General features: G+C 36.7%; 1 protein-coding gene across 1 annotated transcript; it reads left to right on the top strand.

Moving 5' to 3' along the window:
• The first annotated feature begins 17,299 nt into the window (after positions 1-17,299).
• On the top strand, positions 17,300-22,656 carry LOC107792002 (oligopeptide transporter 4-like). Its single transcript, XM_016614173.2, has 6 exons — positions 17,300-17,853; positions 19,791-19,888; positions 20,265-20,828; positions 21,246-21,498; positions 21,587-21,769; positions 21,915-22,656. Exons 1-6 carry the CDS (start codon positions 17,365-17,367, stop codon positions 22,530-22,532), a joined length of 2,205 nt encoding a protein of 734 aa, XP_016469659.1. The 5' UTR covers positions 17,300-17,364; the 3' UTR covers positions 22,533-22,656.
• The last annotated feature ends 69 nt before the right edge of the window (positions 22,657-22,725 follow it).

Below are 22,725 nucleotides of genomic sequence, written 5' to 3'. Positions count from 1 at the left end.
TGTACCTTTTCGTCAGTCAAATTGCTGAAGAAACACACCCAGCTCACAGCATTTCCAGGTTGCGCGAACCTATCTGGGATAAATGTCATTTTTTTGGATGATGGTAGGCTATGTAGTCATTCAATGGTCGTCGTAGAAGCTCCTGATGATATTCACCTCTCTAGAAATGTTCTAATAACCAAACCTGCAGCAATAGATTATAGCCCTCGAAATGTTTGTACCCCTGCTTGCACCGATCTAGAGCTCGGTACATTTCGGACAAGATCATGGGGATGATAGTGTAAGTTTGCCCTTCAATTCCTTCCATTAGAGTCCTAGTGGCCATGGCTAAGCATGTGTGGATCCTCCCCCCTTTCATTGGAAATATCAGCAACCCCAAGAAACAGACAATGAACACAAAAACTCGGCGGTGTGTCCAACCCAAAGAAGTAATGGCAAGTTCATCACGGTGAAGACGATATGACTTGCTATGCCCATAACGTTCATAAAGGAATTCAAATGGTATGTATGACTCCTTCAAACAGAGTAATTCATCATTTTTCTTGAAACCCATCATTTTCAAAAAACTGCGGGGAGTGCAATTTTCTGGTACCAATAAACCCGGAATATCACATGGCAGCCTAGCGAAGCCTCCTATTTCCTCTAAGACAGGGGTCATTTCTATATCACCAAAGCAGAAGACAACTCTTTTCTCATCCCAAAATATAGTGGTGGCCTCAATCAATGCGTTATTTGGCCGAATGTCCAATAAAGAATGTAAATTTTCGAGGACCCTTTTCACATGATTCTTGTCACTAGGTGAGAGGTTGTTCCACCAATCAAGCAGCAAAGGTGGGATGTTTTAAACCATGCTGAACCTGGGAACTTCGTGCCTCATTTTTTGCAAAACAAATAGAGTTAGCCCTTTCCCCCTCCGGGTCTGACTATTTACACATTAATGATCAAAATATCGGCATGTTTTCCCCAAGTAATGCACATAACATGATGGTGTCCATTGGGATTATGGAAATCCCGTCGGGATTTGGACAAGGCTTATCTTAGTAGATTGTCACGCGGACAACATTCTAACCCATACTAGGTTTGACATAATGCATGCACAGTTGATATTAGAGCGAGGTTTCTAGAAGGGTCTAGACTGGTACTCTCAAGTAGACAACTTGAGAGGGAGAGGCACAGAATCGTCAACTGCAATGCTGATCGACTAGTTTACCGCAATCAAGCCTTTTCAATTTAAAGGGTAATTTTGGAAAAGCGCGGACACTCATCAAGTGCCGCTATAGTATTAGTTGGGCACGAGTGAAATATAATGTGGAGCATGCTTTATGCAGCAATAATAACATGTTGTCAAGTATTTGCATGATAAATATGTGAAAGTAATAAACACGGTATTAAGATAAAACATAAAGGACGTAAAAAGAAAGACAAAAGAAGAAGTTAGTTCATGGAATATAGGGAATATAATAAAGTAAGCAAGGGAGTAGGGGTGGGAGAGGCATGATATAGCTAATAAATAGCAGTTAGAGCGACTAAGGGCGAATAGGGAAAGGGATGTGCATGTTATGACAAATTTAAGCAAATAAAGGTGGAGGAAGGAAAGGATGTACATGTTATAACGGTTTTTAGACAAGTAAAGGTGAACGGGAAAGGGATGTGCATGTAATAGCAAATCTAACAAATAAATATGGAAAAGGAATGTGCGTTTATAACAAAGAAAACTAATCCACATAAGACAAGTTTATTACGGTAAGAGCCTAAGTATCCCTAGCAGAGTCGTCATGCTGTCGCGACCCTTTTTTCTCGCGAAATCGGGCTTCAACATGTGACAACTCTTTTAAGGAGGGTAATTAAAAGAGGAGAGTTGCCACCTAATGGTTTAAGGTGCGTTAGGGCACCTATTATGCAAATGACTATGTTTGACTAGTCAACGCCACCAAAGATCGGGTAAGGGCTCAAGTTACCTCAAAGAGAAGGTGTTAGGCACTCCTCGAGATCCACAATTATGGGTCCCGACTGAACTTAAGATTATGTGGATTACGATTAAGCTAGGTTATCAAATAAACAAAGGGAGTTCAGAAGTTACAGAACTTTATTACAACATGATTAATACAGATCTTGGTGCGAATATAGGGATACAACTATTTGGATCTAATAACAACATATAAAGAAGAAAGGGGGTCCTAAGTTTTTTAGCCTAAAGGATCACCCCGTGCAAAATAAATAATACTTCATAACTCCATCAAGATGGGGTGTTACTCATATTATTTAGCGGGCACAAACTATCATCTCCTGCTACCCGATTACTATCTTAAAGTTATTACCTAAAAGCGTTCTAATTCAATTATAGGTCGTACCCTATGCATGCATTACCTGTCCCATACATATGGTCCAAGAGGTATTGGACCTCTATTTAGGGTGGTTCTAGACTTAAACTTAGGCTGCTCAAAATGATAAAACTAGGCGACATACAAAACACATTGGACTTCAAATATGGCAATAAAGGGGGCTCAAGTTGGCCTCCGCACTTAAGCAATAAATGCACACAAACACATATACCAGTCATGAATCTGCAGAATCCTATAGACATGCTTTCTAGGCGATCAAAGTATGCAGGTAATTTCAGATACAGGATATAGCCTATAGACAGAACCATGCGGGTATTATAAGCTAATTATTAAGAGTTTTAAGTTACCAATCCTATATGTATGATGCCTAGGTGATCTACGCAGTTGGGTATAACAAAATCTGCTGGGAAGAGTCCCAGAATTATTCATACGACGTTCTTGAAGCAGTTCTTGAATGGTCTAGCATTAACCAATTAACAAGCAATTATTTCCTATAGGTAGGATCTCTATGATTAATGATTAGAACTCGTTTCCTATAAACAGGATTTCTAGTGATCAGTGCGATACAATAACGAATGAAGTAGTCAAAATCCTATAGGCATGATTTCTAGTGAATAACTGAAGTGAATGGACGGAAAATTCATGTGTTCCTATAGGCAGATTTCTAATGCGATTGAAGGCAGTCATGCAAATTAAAAGAATTCTCACTTCCTATAGGCATGCTGTCTATAAACACATAGCAGTAGACATAGCACTTGAACTTATGTCTAATGGTAAACAGGCAGCGTGTGTGTGTGCTTTTCCTAATGTTATGACTTCTATAGTGCTTATGTAATTGAACAACATAAAGCAAACATATTATCAAGTCCTATAGCCAAGTCATCTACCCACTTTGCAAATAGATATTGAATTATACACACTCCCTTTTCACTAACACCCCAATTATTTATACAAAGGTTATTACAGGCCCAATAATGAGTAAAAGTATTACATAACAGCGATAAGAGGCCCACAGCAGGCCCCAAATAAAATAAATACCAAGTATTGCCTAGGCCTTCAATAGCTCTTACAAAGCATACCCAGGTATTCAACAAAGATCTATAATCAATACACGACTCAGGGATCCATAGGGGAGTCCAGAACCAGTGTACTCAACCATGGCACTAAGTGTTGCATCACTTGAACCAACCAATTCAGGTACACGACACATAACAGGGGGAAGTAGAGTGAATAGGAACAATTTTGAGATTGGGGGAGTGGCTAAGGACCAAGCCCTGGTGTGTTAGAGTTCACAAGGGTCTCAATTGGACCCCGAGTAGTGCTCACACTAGGGAGGCCAATAATAGAACCTAGGTAGACTTGGCTTTCAGCCGGCTAAGAATGAAGAGTTAAGAATATAATAAGTTGTTAGTGAGGAAAATGGACAGAAGTTAGGAGATACATTCATATCCTAAAGTGGACATAGCCAAATTGAGCATATAGAGTAATTAATCAAATAGGCCAGTAGATTCAGCAGGACAGCAAAGCACCACATAGATAGCCTTATATTGATAGAAATTGGGGAAGAAACAAGTTTGCAAGATATACATAGATTATCATTCATGACATTAAACCAATTGAGACCTAAGAGGTTCAGATTAAGCTAAGCATGCATCTTAGTATCATAAGACCAAACATGTTAATTCTCATCAGGAGGCAAGATTGCATTGGAACATGATGGGGAGCACACATTATGACAGACCAAGCAATCACTGAAGGAACAGGGGATTAAGATATCTGGGGGGGCATATTAGCAGGGAAGCAAAATCACAGTTGAGGGAAAAGGTCTTATAACATTAAAACACATTATGTATGCAAGACAAGCATCATAGAGATTCAATACAGAGTGAATAGTAAGCTCATGTTAAATAGCACATGTAGGTATCCTAGCATCGACCCAGTAGACTATTTACCTAAAGAAGGTCTAGATTGTGCTAAGTATAGGTCTTGATGTTATGAAACAGACATGTTAACTCTCATCAGGGAACAAGACAACATTTAGACATGATAGGGGAACACACATTGTGACAAGTCAAGTAATCACTGAAGGAACAAGGAATTAAGTGAGCCAAAGAAATGCTGGGGACATATTGGCAGGGAAGCAAGGTCATAGTTGATAGAAAAAATCTTAACACAGATTAGAACACATTACATATGCAAGATAATCATTGCAGAGATTCAGAACAGAGTGAAAATAAACTCATGTCAAATGGCAAACGTAGGCATTCAAGTATTGACCAGTAGACTAATTAACTAGGGAAGGTCTAAGTTATGCCAGTGATTCATCTTAATATCGAAACAGTTCAAACATTGTAAGGAAAACAAGTGGAGATAACTGTTCTATAATTTAAAGTCGTCATTAAAGGGGTATGAGATCAAGTGAGCATGTTGAGTGACACAATAGCAGAGAAACAAGTCATAGTTAACAATGAAGGTCTTAACAAAGGTTATTACAAATATGAGGCATTCACTACAGAGATTCAGGACAAAGCAGGTAAGCATATTCATGAACATTCAAACATCAATACACTAGCTAAATGAGCTTAGGAGGTTTCAGATTATCCAAGTTAGACATAGATATTCTCAGACCTAGCGGCATTAGGAGGAGTTAAATGCTAGAGAGATTTGAAATGAGTGCAAAGCTAATAGAGTTGTGCATAAAAGTAGCCCAAAAACACATTAAGCCATAGATTTCAGAAGCGAGAGCACATGCAAATCAGAGACACATAAAAATGAAATTGCAAAAGATCAAGTGACTTACCAGTTAAACGGACAACAACAAAGAACAAAAATTCCACAAGAACCCAGAATCTCAATGCGTCAAAGTTCCCAAAAGCTTCAGATGAACTCTGGGCAATGCTCGCACCAAGAGAAAGTTTGAATAACAGAATCTCAGTGGCCTTGGCTTTCAGCCGGCCAAAATGAAGTACAGAACAAGAGAATGAGGGAATCACAGAACAAAGCTCCAATCTTTAGTGAAAGTATATCGATTTTCTTTTTTTGTCCCTCAATGGGGAATGGGAAGGGGTTTATATAGTAGCAAAATTAGACGAATAAACAAGAAAACAAAGTAAATAAAACCTAAAATAAGGAAAGAAAACATGCAAAATCGATTCAGATCAATTTAGGAGGGAAAACGGGTAAACCCTAGTTTAGACGAGGAACAAAAAATGGTCAAAATCTCGCTGAATCGAAGCCAAGGAGTCTGATAGTTAATGTATCAGGTCAAAAACATGAAGATGATACAGAATCGGATCAAACAAACACAACAACTCAGCTTCCATAAATAATCAAGTAACCAGTACTTGTAGCGTTCAAAAGATGGTAAGTAACTTCGCGTATGCAAGAAAGGAAAGGAATCATAGATGGTTTCCATATAATGTTGGATTGGGACTGAGATTTGAGTGAGGACGGCTAGGGTTTAGGTTTGAGAGATGAAAGTGTGTGAGGATACAGAGGCGGTGGGGTGAGGATTTCTCTCTAGGGTTTGGGGTATTGGGGATATAAGGAAAGGGTAGGTTAATTATGGGGCGTTGATCGTTTAAGATCAACGGACAAGATTGAACGGGGCAGCGGGCGGGTTATTAGGCGGGTCGCGGCCGGGTTAATTTCAGGGGTCGTTTGGATTGGGCTTTCGAGGGGTGGGCTAGATATTTGGGGCTTTTTTGGTCCGAAAATTGGCTCAAAATTTGGGCCAGCCTTTAAATAAGAAATTAAGGGAAAACATATTTTAATAAAATAATTAAATAAATTATAAAAATGTTGTTTATGCAAATTAATACCTTAAAACAATACTATAAGATTATAAAAATATAAGATATTATTTTAACCCTGAATAAAATGACAAATGCAATACAATTGTAAAATATAAGTTATTATTGCGAGATTGTGCAAATAGCCTGAAAATACTAATATAATTATAAACAATAGAGTAAAATACCTGAAGCAAATATTATAGATGTAAAATAATGATTTAGGTAATTGATTCATCACAAAATAATTTGAAGGAATAATTAATAATATTTATATAATTTAAATGAAAGAAAATTAATTTAAGAGCTCTAAAAATATGAAAAATTATAGAAAATGCTTGTATAGATTTGTAAACTGAATAATGATGCATAAAATGCTATTTTGTATATATTTTGGAAAATATGAGGGGAAAATTAGGTATCAACAGTTATTGATACTTTCGTCTTCTTTGCTGCTGAAAAGGTGAGCCCGTTAATCTCGTTCCCTCTGAAGATCATGTTGATTGTTTGACGCGAGAGATCTTCTCCTGCTTTCGAGGGTTCCGTGTTGTCCTGGTTACGACCATAATTGTTCTTTGCTCGGTCACTCAAGAATTCTCTAAGGTGACCACTCTTCAATAATGTTGCCACTTTTTTCCCGGAGGTGTCAACAGTCCCTTGTCCGGTGGCCATTTGTCCCGTGGTATTCACACCACAAGTTGGGATCCCTCTGGCTGGGATCAGATCTTATCAGTTTCGGGAATCGTGCTTCTTTGATATTTCTCATGGTCGATACCAACTCCGCTATACTGACGTTGAAGTTGTATTCCCATAACTTGGGGTAAGAAGGATGCCACGATCCTGACTCTTATTTATCCTGCAATGATCGATTGTTCCAACCGCGATCAGTCCTCCTATTAACGGCGAACCTGTCTGATGTCCGAAAACCTCTGTTGCGGCCTTCGGTCCATTCGTAGGGCAAAAACCGGCCCCTCGAAGTTCGTATGTCTGCGTCATAATCATCCTTTGATTTTTCTCTATTCTTTTCTCATCCTTTGGTCAACGATGGAAAACCAACTTGATCATCTTCGATCCTTATTTTTGATTTGTATCGGTTGTGGACATCCGCCCAGGTCGTTGCTTGAAACTCGAGTAGGCTTTCCTTTAATTTTTGGGAAGCGTCTGAACTCCTCAGATTCAATCCCTTGGTGAATGCTTCAGCTGGCCATTCATCCTGGATAGCCGGGAGCAACATTCTCTCCTTCTGGAATATGGTAACGAACTCTCGTAGCAGCTCAGACTCTCCTTGTGCAATCCTAAATATGTCGGCCTTTCGGGCATGTACTTTCCTGGCCCCGGTATGAGCCTTGATGAAATAATCCGCGAGCATTTCAAAGGAGTCTATGGAATGCTCGGGTAACAGCGAATACCACGTCAAGGCTCCCCTCGTGAGGGTTTCCCCAAATTTCTTTAGCAACACAGATTCAATTTCGTGAGAAGCTAAATCATTTCCCTTTACCATCGTTGTGTAGGTGGTAATATGCTCCTGGGGTCTGAAGATCTGTCATACTCTTTGGCACTTCAGGCATTTTGAACCGCTTTGGGATTAACTCTGGTTCCGCACATGGCTTGTATGGAAATTGAGTATATTTTTTTGAGTATGGACCTTTCAGCACTGGTGGCGCGCCCGGGATCTAGTCCATGCGGGAGTTCACTTCCCTCATGAACCGTAAAAGTTCATTCTTGAAAGGATCATTCTCGTTGTTGAGGCCGGATTTGTTCCCCCTGCCCCATCGGGGCCACTTTCACCCTTGGGAGTGTTGTTGTCGACCCTCCGTGTTGTTTGATTCGTAGGAACCCCGGGAGGAATCGGATCTCGTATGTTTGTATTATTTGAAGCTCCCGACAGCGCCTGCTTCAACTCAATCATAACTTTATTATGTCGCGTTAGGTGGCCTAGAATGATCGCATGTTGCTCTTGCAAGACCCTTTCCGCGTCAACGACATGTTCCTCATCAGCATCATCGGGAGTGGTCTCCCGAACATGTCGAGGATATTGCCTGTCATGCACCGGTGTAGCATCATTCCCCTCATTATGGGTGTCAGTGATTGACTCCTCGGAATGAGGCTGATCCCCTCAAATCTCGGGGTTGTGCATGTCTTTAACAGTGTTATCTACTATTTCTTATGATCTTTTCTAAGACAAAATAATCAAAACACGTTAGTAAAAAAAGCAAGGATCAATTAAATTACAGGGCTATCTAGGCCCCACGGTGGGCGCCAAACTGTTTACCCGTAAAATGATACAGTTGAATTTATACGTTGTTTCTAGACAAGTAGATTAATTTGATCCTGAAATAATAAAATAATTATAGAAATATGCAATACTTAGCCTTAGGATATAGACGAAACAGCAGAAGCAGCAGTTCTAGGAACAGAGTTTCCGGGCACAACAACAACAAAATCAAAAAGTAAGAAGATAAGATTGTATTGAGCTTTGTATAGAATATAGCATAAGTTTGCCAGAAATTTCGTGTCCCTTACAATGACAACTGAGCTCACTATTTATAGCTATGGAGGGGGTCCTAGGATCGTGCCCTTCTTTAATGTCAATTATGAGGGCATTGATGAAGATGTAACAGTGAACATAAATGTCAAATTCCCTATAACGGGTAATTGCTTTTATTGCCATGGAATATTCTCTATTAAATGCTACCGGGCGAAGAGCTTTTATCATATTTTTATAAGCGTTATTCTTTCCAGTGACAAACGAAACAGTTTTCTTCGGTCTTTGACCATCCCCCGTCTTGGGTTCCACGTGTCCCTTTTTTGGACTGCCACGTGACATAGCATATTTTACCCTATACAGCTGTTATTACTTATTAATAAACACATATATTGAAAATTTCCCGTTGAGAAATATAATTGAAATATGTGTAATCTGTTACACCCAATGTTTCCGTATATGAAAGTACACCATAAGTAAATTGAGATAAGCTCGCAAATAAGATGTTACATTCCGCATTTTCGTACGTTAAAGTTTCATCGTAAGCTAATCGACATAAGTTCGGGAATGAGATTATTTTGAGATTATGAGCATTATACTATTTTAAATAAGTAATGAGTAAATTCGGGAAGGTGAGAGGGTAAGCAAATCAAAGAAAATGAATTTTCGTCAAAGTTTGACATGTTGGGATAAAATACAGCCCGAGCTAAAATATCCGGTATTTATGGACTAGTGCCATACAAAGTACCACATGACCATGATAGTAAGGTGTATAAGGTGTGTTAAAAGTGAGTAATATTATAAGTAATTTGAGATAATTCTTAATTATGTGAATAATCGAGTAATTATTAATTTTAGTGGGAGATTAATAATTAATTAAGATAATTGATTGCTAATTAATGGATAAGATCCTTAACATGGCAGCAAGCCACCCAAGACCTATGACTCTTAAATCTTGTGGATTATGTGGCAAAGATGAAGGATATGTGGTTAAGCCACCACATAAAGTGGGGCCCACATTCATGTATAAGAAATCTATAACTTAAGAGTCTTATGACTCACGTTATTATCCACGTTCACATCACGTTATTATCTATAACTTAAGAGTCTTATGACTCTTAAAGAATCTCATCACGTTATTTGGGTCATTTAATATGAATCTGCATATAGCATATAAGCAACGCAAGACCTTCAACAATTCAAATCAAAGTGAGATTTTGCAATTATAACGGAGTACGGTGCAATCTTTCTCAAGAATATCATACGGATTTTTTCCTACTCCGATCTTGCCATTATGTGTTGTCACAATTGATGTATGTTAGTGGAATTTTCAAGAGAATCGACTCAGGTATGTTAAGGCTATTCCTTCTTTCTTTTAGCATGACCCATACGATACAAACGAAACGAGCAAATGCACAATTTCCATAAATGACTCTATTCATAGAAATACTAGAGATGCCTATGTTCTTAATTCCCATATGTCTTATTATTCCATCGTTTGTTCATGGGTCTCAGAAAATACGTAAGTTGATAAGTTTATTTTATGATATTAATCAGATGCATAATGGTCTTATGACGTTCCGAGAGATTTTATTGACGTACTTCTCATACATTGCATTCATTTATACATGTACATTGACCCATGACCAGATGGTGTTACATACGCGTATATATATATGTATATATATGTATATGAGATATGGAAAATGGTTACGGCGTTATATACTCACCACCACCTGATCAGCTGGTATACGTTGATGATTTGCCCACAGTGGCCGAGATGATATGATGGGATGCCCTCAGAGGCTTGATGATGTTATGAACGCATATACCTAAACATGGTATGATATTTTTACGCATATGCATGACATTATAATATTAATGATTCACAGAGTTAATCAAACATATATGTCGAGTCTTTTACTCCATGTTTTTCTTATGTCTATTGTTTACTGATTGTCATTCCTTACATACTCGATACATTATTTGTACTGACGTCCTTTTTGCCTAGGGATGCTGCGTTTCATGCCTGCAGGTCCTGATAGACAAGTCGAGAGTCCTCTAAGTAGGCTATCAACTCAGCGGAAGATGTTGGTGCGCTCCATTTGCTCAAGAGTTGATCTTGGTCAGTATGATTAGGACATGTGTTGATTAGTTTGGCGGGGCTCTGTCCCGACTTGTATGACATTTATGTACCCTTAGAGGCTTGTAGACATATGTCGTGTACATGAAAGATTGTACGGCCTTGTTGGCCTATGTTCAGTGTAATTTTGTTCTTATAGGCCCTATGTCACATGTATAAGTTTTTATATCAGATTGGGTCGTCTTATATTGAGTATTCCCTTATGTTTATTCTGGTTAACCCATGACGGCCCGTTTGGTCCATTTTCCAATGACAGTACGATAAGAATGATATGTAACATTGGTACTCGGTTGAGTAAGGTACCGGGTACCCATCGTGGCCCATCGGTTTGGGTCATGACAAAAGTGGTATCAGAGCAGTTCTGTCCTAGGGAGTCTACAAGCCGTGTCTAGTAGAGTCTTGTTTATGGGTGTGTCGTGCACCACACTTATAAGCAGGAGGCTACAGGGCATTTAGGATTGTCACTCTTTCTTCTTACTCTAGATCGTGTGGTAGAGCTCAGTTATAAGAACTCAATTTCCTAAACTCTGTCTTATTCATAATACAACGATGCCTGCATCCAGGAAGACGGTTGGTAAGAGATATAGCTGTGGAAGAGTTGAGTCAGAGGAACTCGATTTTTGCATCATGCTTATGATGGATAAATATGAGATATTCAGCAGATCATGAGTGTACTAAGATGTGTGAGCTTCTGGAAAAGGAGCCATAAGGCATGAATATCTATCTACCCATATGGTGAAAAGCAATGAGAAATTCAGAAGGTAGGTACAAGTTTCAACAAGTAAAAGAAGCAAGGTGAAGAAAGGTACGAGGTACCCAGTTAGTAAAGATGATCATTATTTATAATTCAGGAAGAGGAATATAAGCATTTTTGAGTTGCCTTCAATTCTAACAGAGGTATGTACAATTAGTCACACCCATCTCAGTTATGTTCCATGGGAGCCAATAGATATAGTTTAAGAGAAGGACGGGATATCAGGATCCAACTAGGGTTAACGTAACCCAAAATGTTGGATGGATTATTAGCGTTAGCTGACATTCCGAAGGATATTGCAAATGTGCTAATAGATCTCCTTGTGAGACACCCAGATGGTGCACTCTAAAATAGTACAGCTAGATATGAGTACTGCAAAGACAAGCACTGGAAGCCTTGAAGGGATAAATATTACCTTAGTGTGGCTCTCGTCCCTAGTAGAGAGAGAATGTTAGGCAAACTGAAGAGCCAGTGGATGGAGCAAGGGGAGCTAAAAGCAAAAGAATGTCTTGTTGAAGTTTTCAGAATAAAGTGATAGACATAAATGTTAGCGGGAAATAAGAAGAGAGTTAATGAAGCATTATGCGTAAGATATGATACATGGATGGAAACGACAGATCAAAAAGATAACAGTATTACAGAGTCTATAGTCAAGTGAAGGAAAAGACGAGAGGTGACAGGCCTTGAGACAACAAAAGAGTATAGGCCATAAAGTAATATCCTCATTTCGAGAAATAAGTTCATGACTCCAATGTGATTACCAAAAGGAAAAAAACATTGACCCCAGAGTAATAAGAAATCAGCATAGACTGATGAACAAGATAAACTAAACATGAACTAGGGACTGAGTAATAGTCGGCATCATGAGAATTTCAGAGATTGCGTCCCGGCGATAACAAGAATGGACGACAGAAGAATACCCTTTAAAGGTCATTCAGGAAGACGCTTCCCTAAAGCAATCAAGGTGAGCAAAGTTAAGCTTTAGGGACTGTATGTTCCAGTTACACTAAGCGTCACCCTCGCGAGTAAGGAATTTCGTTATCCTTGGTACAGAAGGATTACCGCGAGGCGAGTAAGGATCATCGATGATATGGAAAGACTCCAAAGATTAAGAGATAAAACATTTATAGGTAGATCGACGTAGCTCCAACTCTTAGTACACCCCTAAGGGGGGGGGAATATGGTATGATGTGGCATGAAGTCAGAATTAAGCGGTTGTAGTAACTATGGAATGATAAAGGAAGAATGCGATAAAAAATGAGAAAAAGGATGAGATTGCACTGATTCAAATCCTATTGATATGCTACGATTCTAGAACATTATACAAACATGATGTCAAGGAAAGGAAGTAAGGGTTCCTACCTGAGATGTTATTGATAAATAAGGAGCCAGTGCGAGAGGTAAGTTAAGACAAAGGGAATAACCCAAGAGGGATTACGCGGAATACAAGTATGGGAATGCATCAACGAGCAGTTAGTAGTTGATTCGGAAAGAGTCTAGTTATGGCTAGACAAGAGGTTACAGACAAATCAACAGATCGTGCAAGATAAACATAGTGAACCCCAACATGGGAATTCAGTCTCGCAGATACGATATTGTGACCCTTGAGAAATATTCTAAAAGATAGTCTCACGGGGAAGAACATCAAAAACTTCCGTCAAGTATATAATGTAATAAGCTCACAACTTTACAAGAGTCAGAAGGTCTTCCCTAAGTACTACAACGAAAGACTAGCTGAGGAAATAAGGAAGAAGGCTTCAAGCTAAGCACAGTGACCTAAAGAGGAAATGTTCATGTAAAAAAAAAAGCAGTCTCACTACAACATTGTATGCACTCCATGAGAAAGTGGCACTTACCGTGGCTAAGGAATGGGAAGAAAAATCAAAAGTAATATTCGAGATCATATGAATTGAGCGAAAAACTCCGCCATGCGTGGGAACTAAGATAAGCTAAGTATGCACGCAACAAGGGAACATAAGACCAGAAAAAGTAATTGCCTACAATTAAAGAAAGTTGAGAAGGAACTAAAGGAATTATTCAATCAATGATCCAGAGTTAGTTACGTTATGAACGCACTTAATATTTCAGAGTATTATCCATGCAGCATATATATTGACAATCATACAGCCGTAGAAGATTTCGGTATAAGTTAAAAGAAAGAATTGAGCCAAGGTTATAGACAAAGGATTGAATTGTTAGAAGATTGTATCATGGATATTACATAGCATCCATGTAAGGCTAAAGCAATGAACAATACTGTGAGCCACAGATCGGAAGATAGCTTAAGCCTACATAAAGATTGATCAGAAGAAAAAGGAAACTAAAGAGTTACAACAACGAAGTAAATCAGGAGTCTGATTATTGAACCCAGAAAATAATAGAAATTGTGATTGAGAACATTGTAGGATCACTCTTAATACCAGAGGTACAAGAGATACAGTACAACAACCATATTCTATAACAACTCTACGATAAAGCCAATTAGAAGAGTACCAACCTTATAAAAAGTCAGTATGAAGTTCCCACCGGATTGTATATGCACCAGAGGTGCAAGTATTATAATAGAGCTTCAAGTTGTGGATGTGAATCATAACTATGGGGAAGGGAGGTTATGAAAGAGATAGAAATACTAGAGATGCCTATGTTCTTGATTCCCATATGTCTTATTATTCCATCGTCCGTTCATGGGTCTCAGAAAATACGTAAGTTGATAAAGTTTATTTCATGATATTAATCAGAGGCATAATGGTCTTATGACGTTCCGAGAGATTTTATTGACGTACTTCTCATGCATTGCATTCATTTATACATGTACATTGACCCATGACCAGATGGCATTATATACGCGTATATATGTACATAATATGTATATGGGATATAGGAAAAGGTTACGGCGTTATATACGCACCACTACCTGATCGGCTGGTATACGTTGATAATTTGCCCACAGTGGCCGAGATGATATGATGGGATGCCCTCAAAGGCTTGATGATATTATGAACACATATACCTAAATATGGTATGATATTTATATGCATATGCATGACATTATAATATTAATGATTCACAGAGTTAATCAGACATACATGTCGAGTCTTTTACTCCATATTTTTCTTATGTCTATTGTTTACTGATTTTTATTCCTTACATACTCGGTACATTATTTGTACTGACGTCCCTTTTGCCTGGGGATGCTGCGTTTCATGCCTGCAGGTCCCGATAGACAGGTCGAGAGTCCTCCAAGTAGGCTATCAGTTCAGCGGAAGATGTTGGTGTGCTCCATTTGCTCCGGAGTTGCTATTGGTCAGTATGATTAGGACATGAGTCGATTGGTTTGGCGGGGCTCTGTCCCGACTTTTATGACATTTATGTACCCTTAGAGGCTTGTAGACATATGTCGTATACGTGAAAGATTGTATGGCCTTGTCGGCCTATGTTCAGTGTAATTTTGGTCTTATAGGCCCTATGTCACATGTATAAGTTTTTGTATCAGATTGGGTCGTCTTATATTGAGTATTCCCTTATGTTTATTCTGGTTAACCCATGACGGCTTGTTTGGCCCATTTGCCAATGACAGTACGATAAGAATGATATGTAATATTGGTACTCGGTTGAGTAAGGTACTGGGTACCCGTCGCGGTTTGGGTCGTGACATAATCAAGAATCAGTAATTGTTACGGAAGTAAATTAATCCACTTCTTATATTCTTGGCAATTATTCCTCAATTTTGCTTTGCTGCTCCATTTGGTTCATTGGAATAAAAATAACAGAAAAAGAGGAACTTTTAGCACATGCTGAACCGTAAATTACTATGGGAAAGGTAATTAAAATGAAGTCGGACCTATTCATTTATGAGATGTTGACCGGAAAAGGTACCTAAATAGTGAAAATAACAATAAGAAGAGTTATTCATTTATAGGATATTGGATCTAATTGGTATATAAACACTGAAAATAATAATAAATGCAAATATAAAAATCAACCTTTTATGACAATAGTTGACCCTTTGGCCATTCTAATACTGCGGATTCTCATTTCGGTAACACAATTGGTATATACTGAGATGTCTCCAAACTATAAATAGTTAACAATTAGCTCGGTAGAAATTGAAGGGAAAAAGTGTTAAAGTCATCTCCAACGCTGTTGCATTTTGTCATAAATGCAGTCAGTTTTTTTAGAAATTTGGCTCCAATGCTTCCCATTTTTGGCTGCAAAATGGTGATGAATAGTGTCACTTCAAACTATTCATCTCTTTTATTACTGTTCTCTATTATTTTATTATTTAACTCTTTTAATTTATCTCTTTATATATATCTAATTATGTTTATGTTATATCCTTATAATATTAATTTTACATTTTAACTTTGGTGTATAATTTTGATAAATTAATTTTCTTGCATTTATTATTTTTATGTAAAATTGTAAGTTAATTTTATTATAAGTTATAATTATACAAAAAATATATAATCATCTCAAAAAATGAATAGTACAAATATAAAATATTAGATGTTGCTACAATTGAAAGGTGCGAATATAAAATATTAGATGTTGCTATAATTGAAAATACATTAAATGGAAATACATGAAATTTAAAACTACGGTAAATAGCATAATAACTTATTAGGGACCTATATCGTTTTCAGATACACCAAAATCATTATAGTATTGAGTGAATGGGGCCGAAGATTATTGTGGTTGTGACCGTGAAAATTGTTGACTTCTTTTATACCTTATTCGTTGTTGTCCTTGTTGCAAAAAATCACGACGAGTCCGATCGGAATCCACATCGATCATTAAAGGAAAAGAATATGATATGTGTTATTTTTTAGGTGAGGAAATTGGTAAATAACAGCAAATAACATTAATAAGGAAATTAGTAATGGGATTCAATATTAGTTTCTGCCACGCCTGCCCTCTTTTGATTCAAATATTTAGAAACAAAATTTCCACAAGTGTGGGTTTATACATCTAACTATTTAAATATATAAACTACCAATAGAGTACCTGCCTTTTGGTTGTTTCATCTCATAAGAAAAAAATCAATTACCAATAAAAACTTGCTGATAAAGAATATACGTAGCATATAGCAAACACGATCACTTCGGAAAAATACTTGCGTGGGTGTGTGTGTTGGGGGGGGGGGGGAGGACTAATTATAATCACCCATTTGTACCAAATCAAGTAAGTTAATTAAATTAAAAGTTACAAATTAAAGTAAAAATGTATATTTCTTAACTATAGTTAAGTAAGTAAATAAAGTTAACTTAAAAAATACATGTATATTGCATGCATTTATTGGTGGTGTAACCCTGTAACAATTACTTCAGTTTCAGCTCTACAAATATAGAAGCTAATTCAAATATACATCAAGACTAAAAGCTACAAGAGATACCAGAATCTTCAACGGGTATAATTTAGAAATTAATGAAATTATCCTGCTCAACATCGTCATTCTTTAGGATTTTTTTTCCTAAAAAATAAAATAAAAGAATGTAAGAAAATGTTTCACGTCGTAAATGTTCCTAAAAGGAAACAAAAAGATTCAAGGAAAGAAATAAATTTATTTCTGTATGCAGATTTTACTATGTTTCCTTAGTCAGCTAGCTGGCAATGAGTTGCAAATAATAAATTGCAGGAATTAAGCTTACGAAACTATGAATCCACGCCATTTTCACGTCGAGAAACAGAATCAAACCATTTTGAGGCAACCATTAATTAAATAACACTGTCTATATATAAAGTATCTTGTCATAATATAACACCATATAACCATTCAAATTCCAAAGGAAAAAAATACAAATACACCACCCTCAAAATTTTCTTCTCCAATTTCACAGTAATCTTTCTACATGGAAGAAGGACAAAACTGGAAGAAATTAGAAAATGAAGACGAACAATCCCCTGTAGAAGAAGTTCGTATAACTGTACCAACAGATGATGATCCTTCAGTTCCAGTATGGACATTTCGAATGTGGTTTTTAGGGATAATTTCTTGTGCATTATTGTCTTTTATCAACATTTTCTTTAGTTACAGGCAAAATCCACTTATTATTTCTATGATTACTGCACAAGTTGCGTCGTTACCATTAGGTAGACTAATGGCAAAAGTTCTACCGACGAGGAAGTTTCATTTGCCTGGATTTGGTTCGAGGGAATTTTCGCTTAATCCAGGTCCTTTTAGTATGAAAGAACATGTTTTGATTTCTATATTTGCTAATGCTGGTGCTGGATTTGGTGGTGGAACTGCTTATGCTATTAGTATTGTGGATATTATTAAGGTCTTTTATCACAGGAAAATATCCTTCTTGGCTGGTTGGATCCTTGTCATTACTACACAGGTTCATTTCTTAATCCATTTGTCTTAGTTTGTTTGGCGCAATTAGACTTGACAGTTGACACAGAATTTAAAAGAGTTACTGCTAGATTATGAAATGCTATTATTACTCTCTTAGTCTTATGTAGTTGGACACGACTTGTGTCATGTGGCAAAATATGAATGTATGTAGCAATCTTTAATATTTTAATGTAGGAAGGTGCGCTTGGACGGATCTATATATATATATATATAGGGGTGGACCCACCTTGTATGAGGGGGGTTTCAGTTGAACCGTTTCGTTAGAAAAATTAATTATTTTTAATTACCTTGGAATTTCAACGTAAAATTATGATGAAACTGATAAATATTATAATACCTGAACCCACTTGATACTAACAAAAGCTGTAGAGCTGTGGCAAAATGGGTTCAAAGTAAGGCCAATGTCCCAATTTCGAACTGCTGCTAATGGAATGAACTACCTATGGCCTTTTTGCTGAACGTATATATTATTTTGCTTATTGTTTCCTGTTTTGTCTTTGTTTTCTTACATCACTTTATGATTCTTTTTTTTATTTAAACCCAATAAAAGCTATTTTTATTAAAATCCTCCATTTTACTTTAGAAAAATTTAATCCTTTCTACAAAATGAATTTTTGTTCTAGAACGTTATCGAAATTACTTGTAATCTTTTAATTTAGTTTAGTTTAGTTTGTATTGAAATTATTAATTTGTGTTATATTCAAAGCTTGAGTTTGGTGTAAAATGTCTTTTTCTTTAATAATTTGTATAAATTAGTTTAGTTTATTACTCTCTTTTTTCATGTCTTTTGTTTATAACAATTTTCTATGTTAAATTTCTTAAATTTATAGTATAATTTTTAAGTAGGTTAAATACTTTTTGGTTAAATTGCTAAATTTTCTGAAATAGAATTTGTTAATTTATATAGATAAATGTTTAAAAAAATTAATGGACGAAATTTTCTTTTTTTAAAAAAAGAAATCCCTCCTACCTTCAAAAAAATGACTTCATTTTGAAGTGATTTGATGAACAAAAAAGAGCAGTGCACAAATTTCGTTTACCGCTGCACTTATACAATCGATTACCGTGATTTTTGATTGAACTCGTTTGTACAAAATCTTGAGTCTGCCACTGTATATATGGGAGGGGTGAGTTCATGTGAACCCATGCTCCCCTCCGTATAACACTTGTATTTTTTTTTTTAATTCTTAAATAAGCATATGTGAATCCATGTTCAAGTGGGCAGTTTGGGTGGTCAATGAGTGCACCTTTGGCCCAAAGTTTAGGGGTTCAATTCCCACTTGCTCCCTTAGAGATAATTAATTAAATATGCTTCTGTTTTCTTTATTGTTTCCTTTAACTTTTTAATTACTTGGCAAAGTTATTCTTTAAAAAGAAAGCTTTCACTAATAATGCAAATCATGTATCTACAGGGAAATAGAAGTACATAAAAAGATTTACGTAATAGGATGGATGAGAAATTTTTAATGATTTTCCGCTTGCTCTATATATATATATATATATATATATATATATATATATAATGTAAGATATTTAAAACGGTAAGTAATGATTTTATTATTGATAGTTTTCAAAAACTCGTCGAGAAAAAATAATGTTAATAATATTAATTAGAATTTGCTCGTCAACTTGGATTATCGTAAAAAAATTATATTGTCAAATCATATATTTATCTAAAGATATTGGTGGGGCCATGCCCTTAAAATTCTGAATACGCCTCTGGCACTAGTACAAAATAAATTGAAACAGTATTCCGTAAGAAAAAATATTATTTTGTTTGCAAGTTTTCCTTCAAAGTATAGATTGGAAGAGACAATATTTTAAATTACACATGAGTGGCAATTGGAGAAGCACTCTATTTCTATTTCTGAGCAATATCTTTATTTTGTTTGTATTAATGGCAATTTTCAATGGTTTCAGGTTTTAGGATATGGTTGGGCTGGTATTATGAGGAAGTATGTAGTAGAGCCTGCAGAAATGTGGTGGCCATCTACCCTTGTTCAAGTCTCTATTTTCAGGTAAGAATTTAAAACAAATACTTAGGACATTCTGTTATTTCACTTTTCAAAGAAATAACAATTTTAAGGTCAAAGAAATTCAAGTTCCTAACATTCTTATCTTGATGAAGTAGTACATCACATAATCTTTAAAAGGAAAGGAAAATAACAAAAATGTTTTAGTAATTATGATTTTAGCTAGTCTTAAGTAATGGTTTTATAATTAATGTAACAAATGCTAGAGATTGTTCAATTTGTCAATAATGTACAAGAGTGAACCTTCTTACTTAAGCGTATTATTACCTGTATTTACCATTAGTTTGCTTCTATATTTTGTTTTTGGTCATTTGGTCGAATTACTTAGCTGATAAGTTCTGGTTTTTATGAAATTTTGCAGGGCATTACATGAGAAAGACAATAGTGGCAACTACTCTAGAGGAAAGTTCTTTTTAATAGTTATGACTTGCAGTTTCACTTGGTACATTGTCCCTGGTTATCTCTTCAAAACTTTGTCAACCGTTTCTGTTCTCTGTTTGGCATTTCGAAAATCAGTATTAGCCCACCAACTTGGATCAGGCCAAAATGGACTTGGCATTTTATCTTTCACTTTTGATTGGTCAGTCGTTGCATATCTAACCAGTCCATTGGTCACTCCATTCTTTGCCATCCTCAACATTTTGGTTGGCTATGTTATAATAGTCTACATCATGATACCTGCAGCCTATTGGGGTTTTAATCTCTACAATGCCAACAAATTTCCCCTTTTCTCCACTAATTTATTTGATGCCAATGGCCAGAAGTATAATGTTTCAGCTATTGTCAATGACAAGTTTGAGATAGACATGCCTACATATGAAAAGCAAGGACGAATAAATCTTAGCATCATGTTTGCTCTTTCATATGGACTCAGTTTTGCAACAATTGTGGCTACCCTTACACATGTCATCTTATTCAATGGGAGGTAAGTGAAAATAACCTTTGCTATTATCCTATATTGGTTGCACTTAACCGGCAAAGGGCAGCGCGGTACACTAAGCTCCCGCTATGCGCGGGGTCCGGGGAAGGGCCGGACCACAAGCGTCATAGTACTTAGTTTTACCCTTTATTTATGCAAGATGCTGTTTCTGTGGCTCAAGCTTGTGACCTCCTGGCCACATGACAATAACTTTCCCGGTTGCACTTACCTGGTTGTATCAAACTATAAGATGTGTGGTTACAAGTTATGTTGCTCGGATCCTTTAAAATGTTGTCGAAAATGCATTTTTTAGGATCCAAGCAACATTGATTCTTCAATTCTTACAAATAGAAGAGACTACTAGTACATTTTTGTGCAATTATGTATGTGAAATAGCTGAACACTGAGTTTATTATTGAGCAGGGAAATATATGGCCGATTTCGAGCTTCATACAAAGGAAAAACAGATATACATACAAGGCTTATGAGGAAATACAATGACATTCCTTCGTGGTGGTTCCACACAATCCTTGTTCTCTCATTTGCGCTCTCTCTTGTACTCTGCACAGTCTTGAAATCGGAGATTCAGCTACCGTGGTGGGGACTCATTTTCGCTTGTGGTATTGCCCTTATTTTCACCCTCCCTATTAGTATTATTCAAGCCACAACAAACAATGTAAGTCGAAAAAAACTCAATATATAGTGTGTTGTTTTTTCTCAGTATATCTCAATCATATATAGTGTGTTGTTTTTTCGTGTGACAGTCACCAGGTCTAAACGTGATCACGGAGTATATTATTGGACTAATAATTCCAGGGAAACCAATAGCCAATGTTTGCTTCAAAACATATGGTTATATTAGCATGGCTCAGGCAGTGTCTTTTCTACAAGATTTTAAGCTTGGCCATTATATGAAGATTCCTCCTAGATCAATGTTTGTAGTTCAGGTATCACTCTTGTAAAAGTAACCATTTCTTGACTTCTTTTTTACTTCTATAACCAACTTAATGACCCCTTTTCTTTTCTATAGATAAATTCAAATTTAGCTCTTAGCATATTATTTGATTTCATTTTTTTGCTATCCATTTGCAGTTAGTTGGAACTTTCATTGCTGCAACAATTAACATGGCATCGGCGTGGTATATGCTGACACACGTTCCGTTCATATGTCAATTGGATTCACTACCTAAAGGCAGTCCATGGACTTGTAGAGGTGACCATGTTTTCTATGATGCATCAGTGATCTGGGGTTTAGTAGGACCAAAGCGATTTTTCGGACCTCTAGGAAATTATGGTGCATTGAACTGGTTCTTCTTAGGAGGTGCTATAGCACCAATCTTAGTGTGGCTACTACACAAATCATTCCCAAAACAGAGTTGGATTAAACTTATAAATATCCCAGTATTACTTGGAGCAACAGCAGCGATGCCTCCAGCTTCAACTTTGAATTTCAATAGCTGGTTTGTGATTGGAACTTTGTTCAATTTCATCATTTTCCGATACAGAAAGAAATGGTGGCAGAGGTACAATTACGTACTTTCTGCAGCGTTGGATGCTGGATTGGCTTTTATGGGGGTTTTCATTTATCTATTTTTCGGTCTTACGAATCATGAGAACATCAATTGGTGGGGAAATGTTGAAGACTACTGCGATTTGGCTAAGTGTCCAACTGCTAAAGGAATTCAAGTTGATGGCTGTCCATTGCTTTGATCAATGATTTCTAGTACTTACTAATATTGGTAGGTTTCTGCTCATAGTTTTATTTTGGTGGTTTTCTTTGATCTTTGGGTATGTATATTGCCTTGTGAACAATGGCATTACTTCTTTAGGGTACCAGTATTGGGTTTAAATTGATACTGAAAATCAATTGCATTAAGTTTGAACTTATATCAAATCGGTACTT

The sequence above is a fragment of the Nicotiana tabacum genome, chromosome 12, assembly GCF_000715075.1.
Source record: "Nicotiana tabacum cultivar K326 chromosome 12, ASM71507v2, whole genome shotgun sequence".
Lineage (NCBI taxonomy): Eukaryota > Viridiplantae > Streptophyta > Magnoliopsida > Solanales > Solanaceae > Nicotiana > Nicotiana tabacum.
This window is presented reverse-complemented; position numbering and strand designations above follow the sequence as displayed.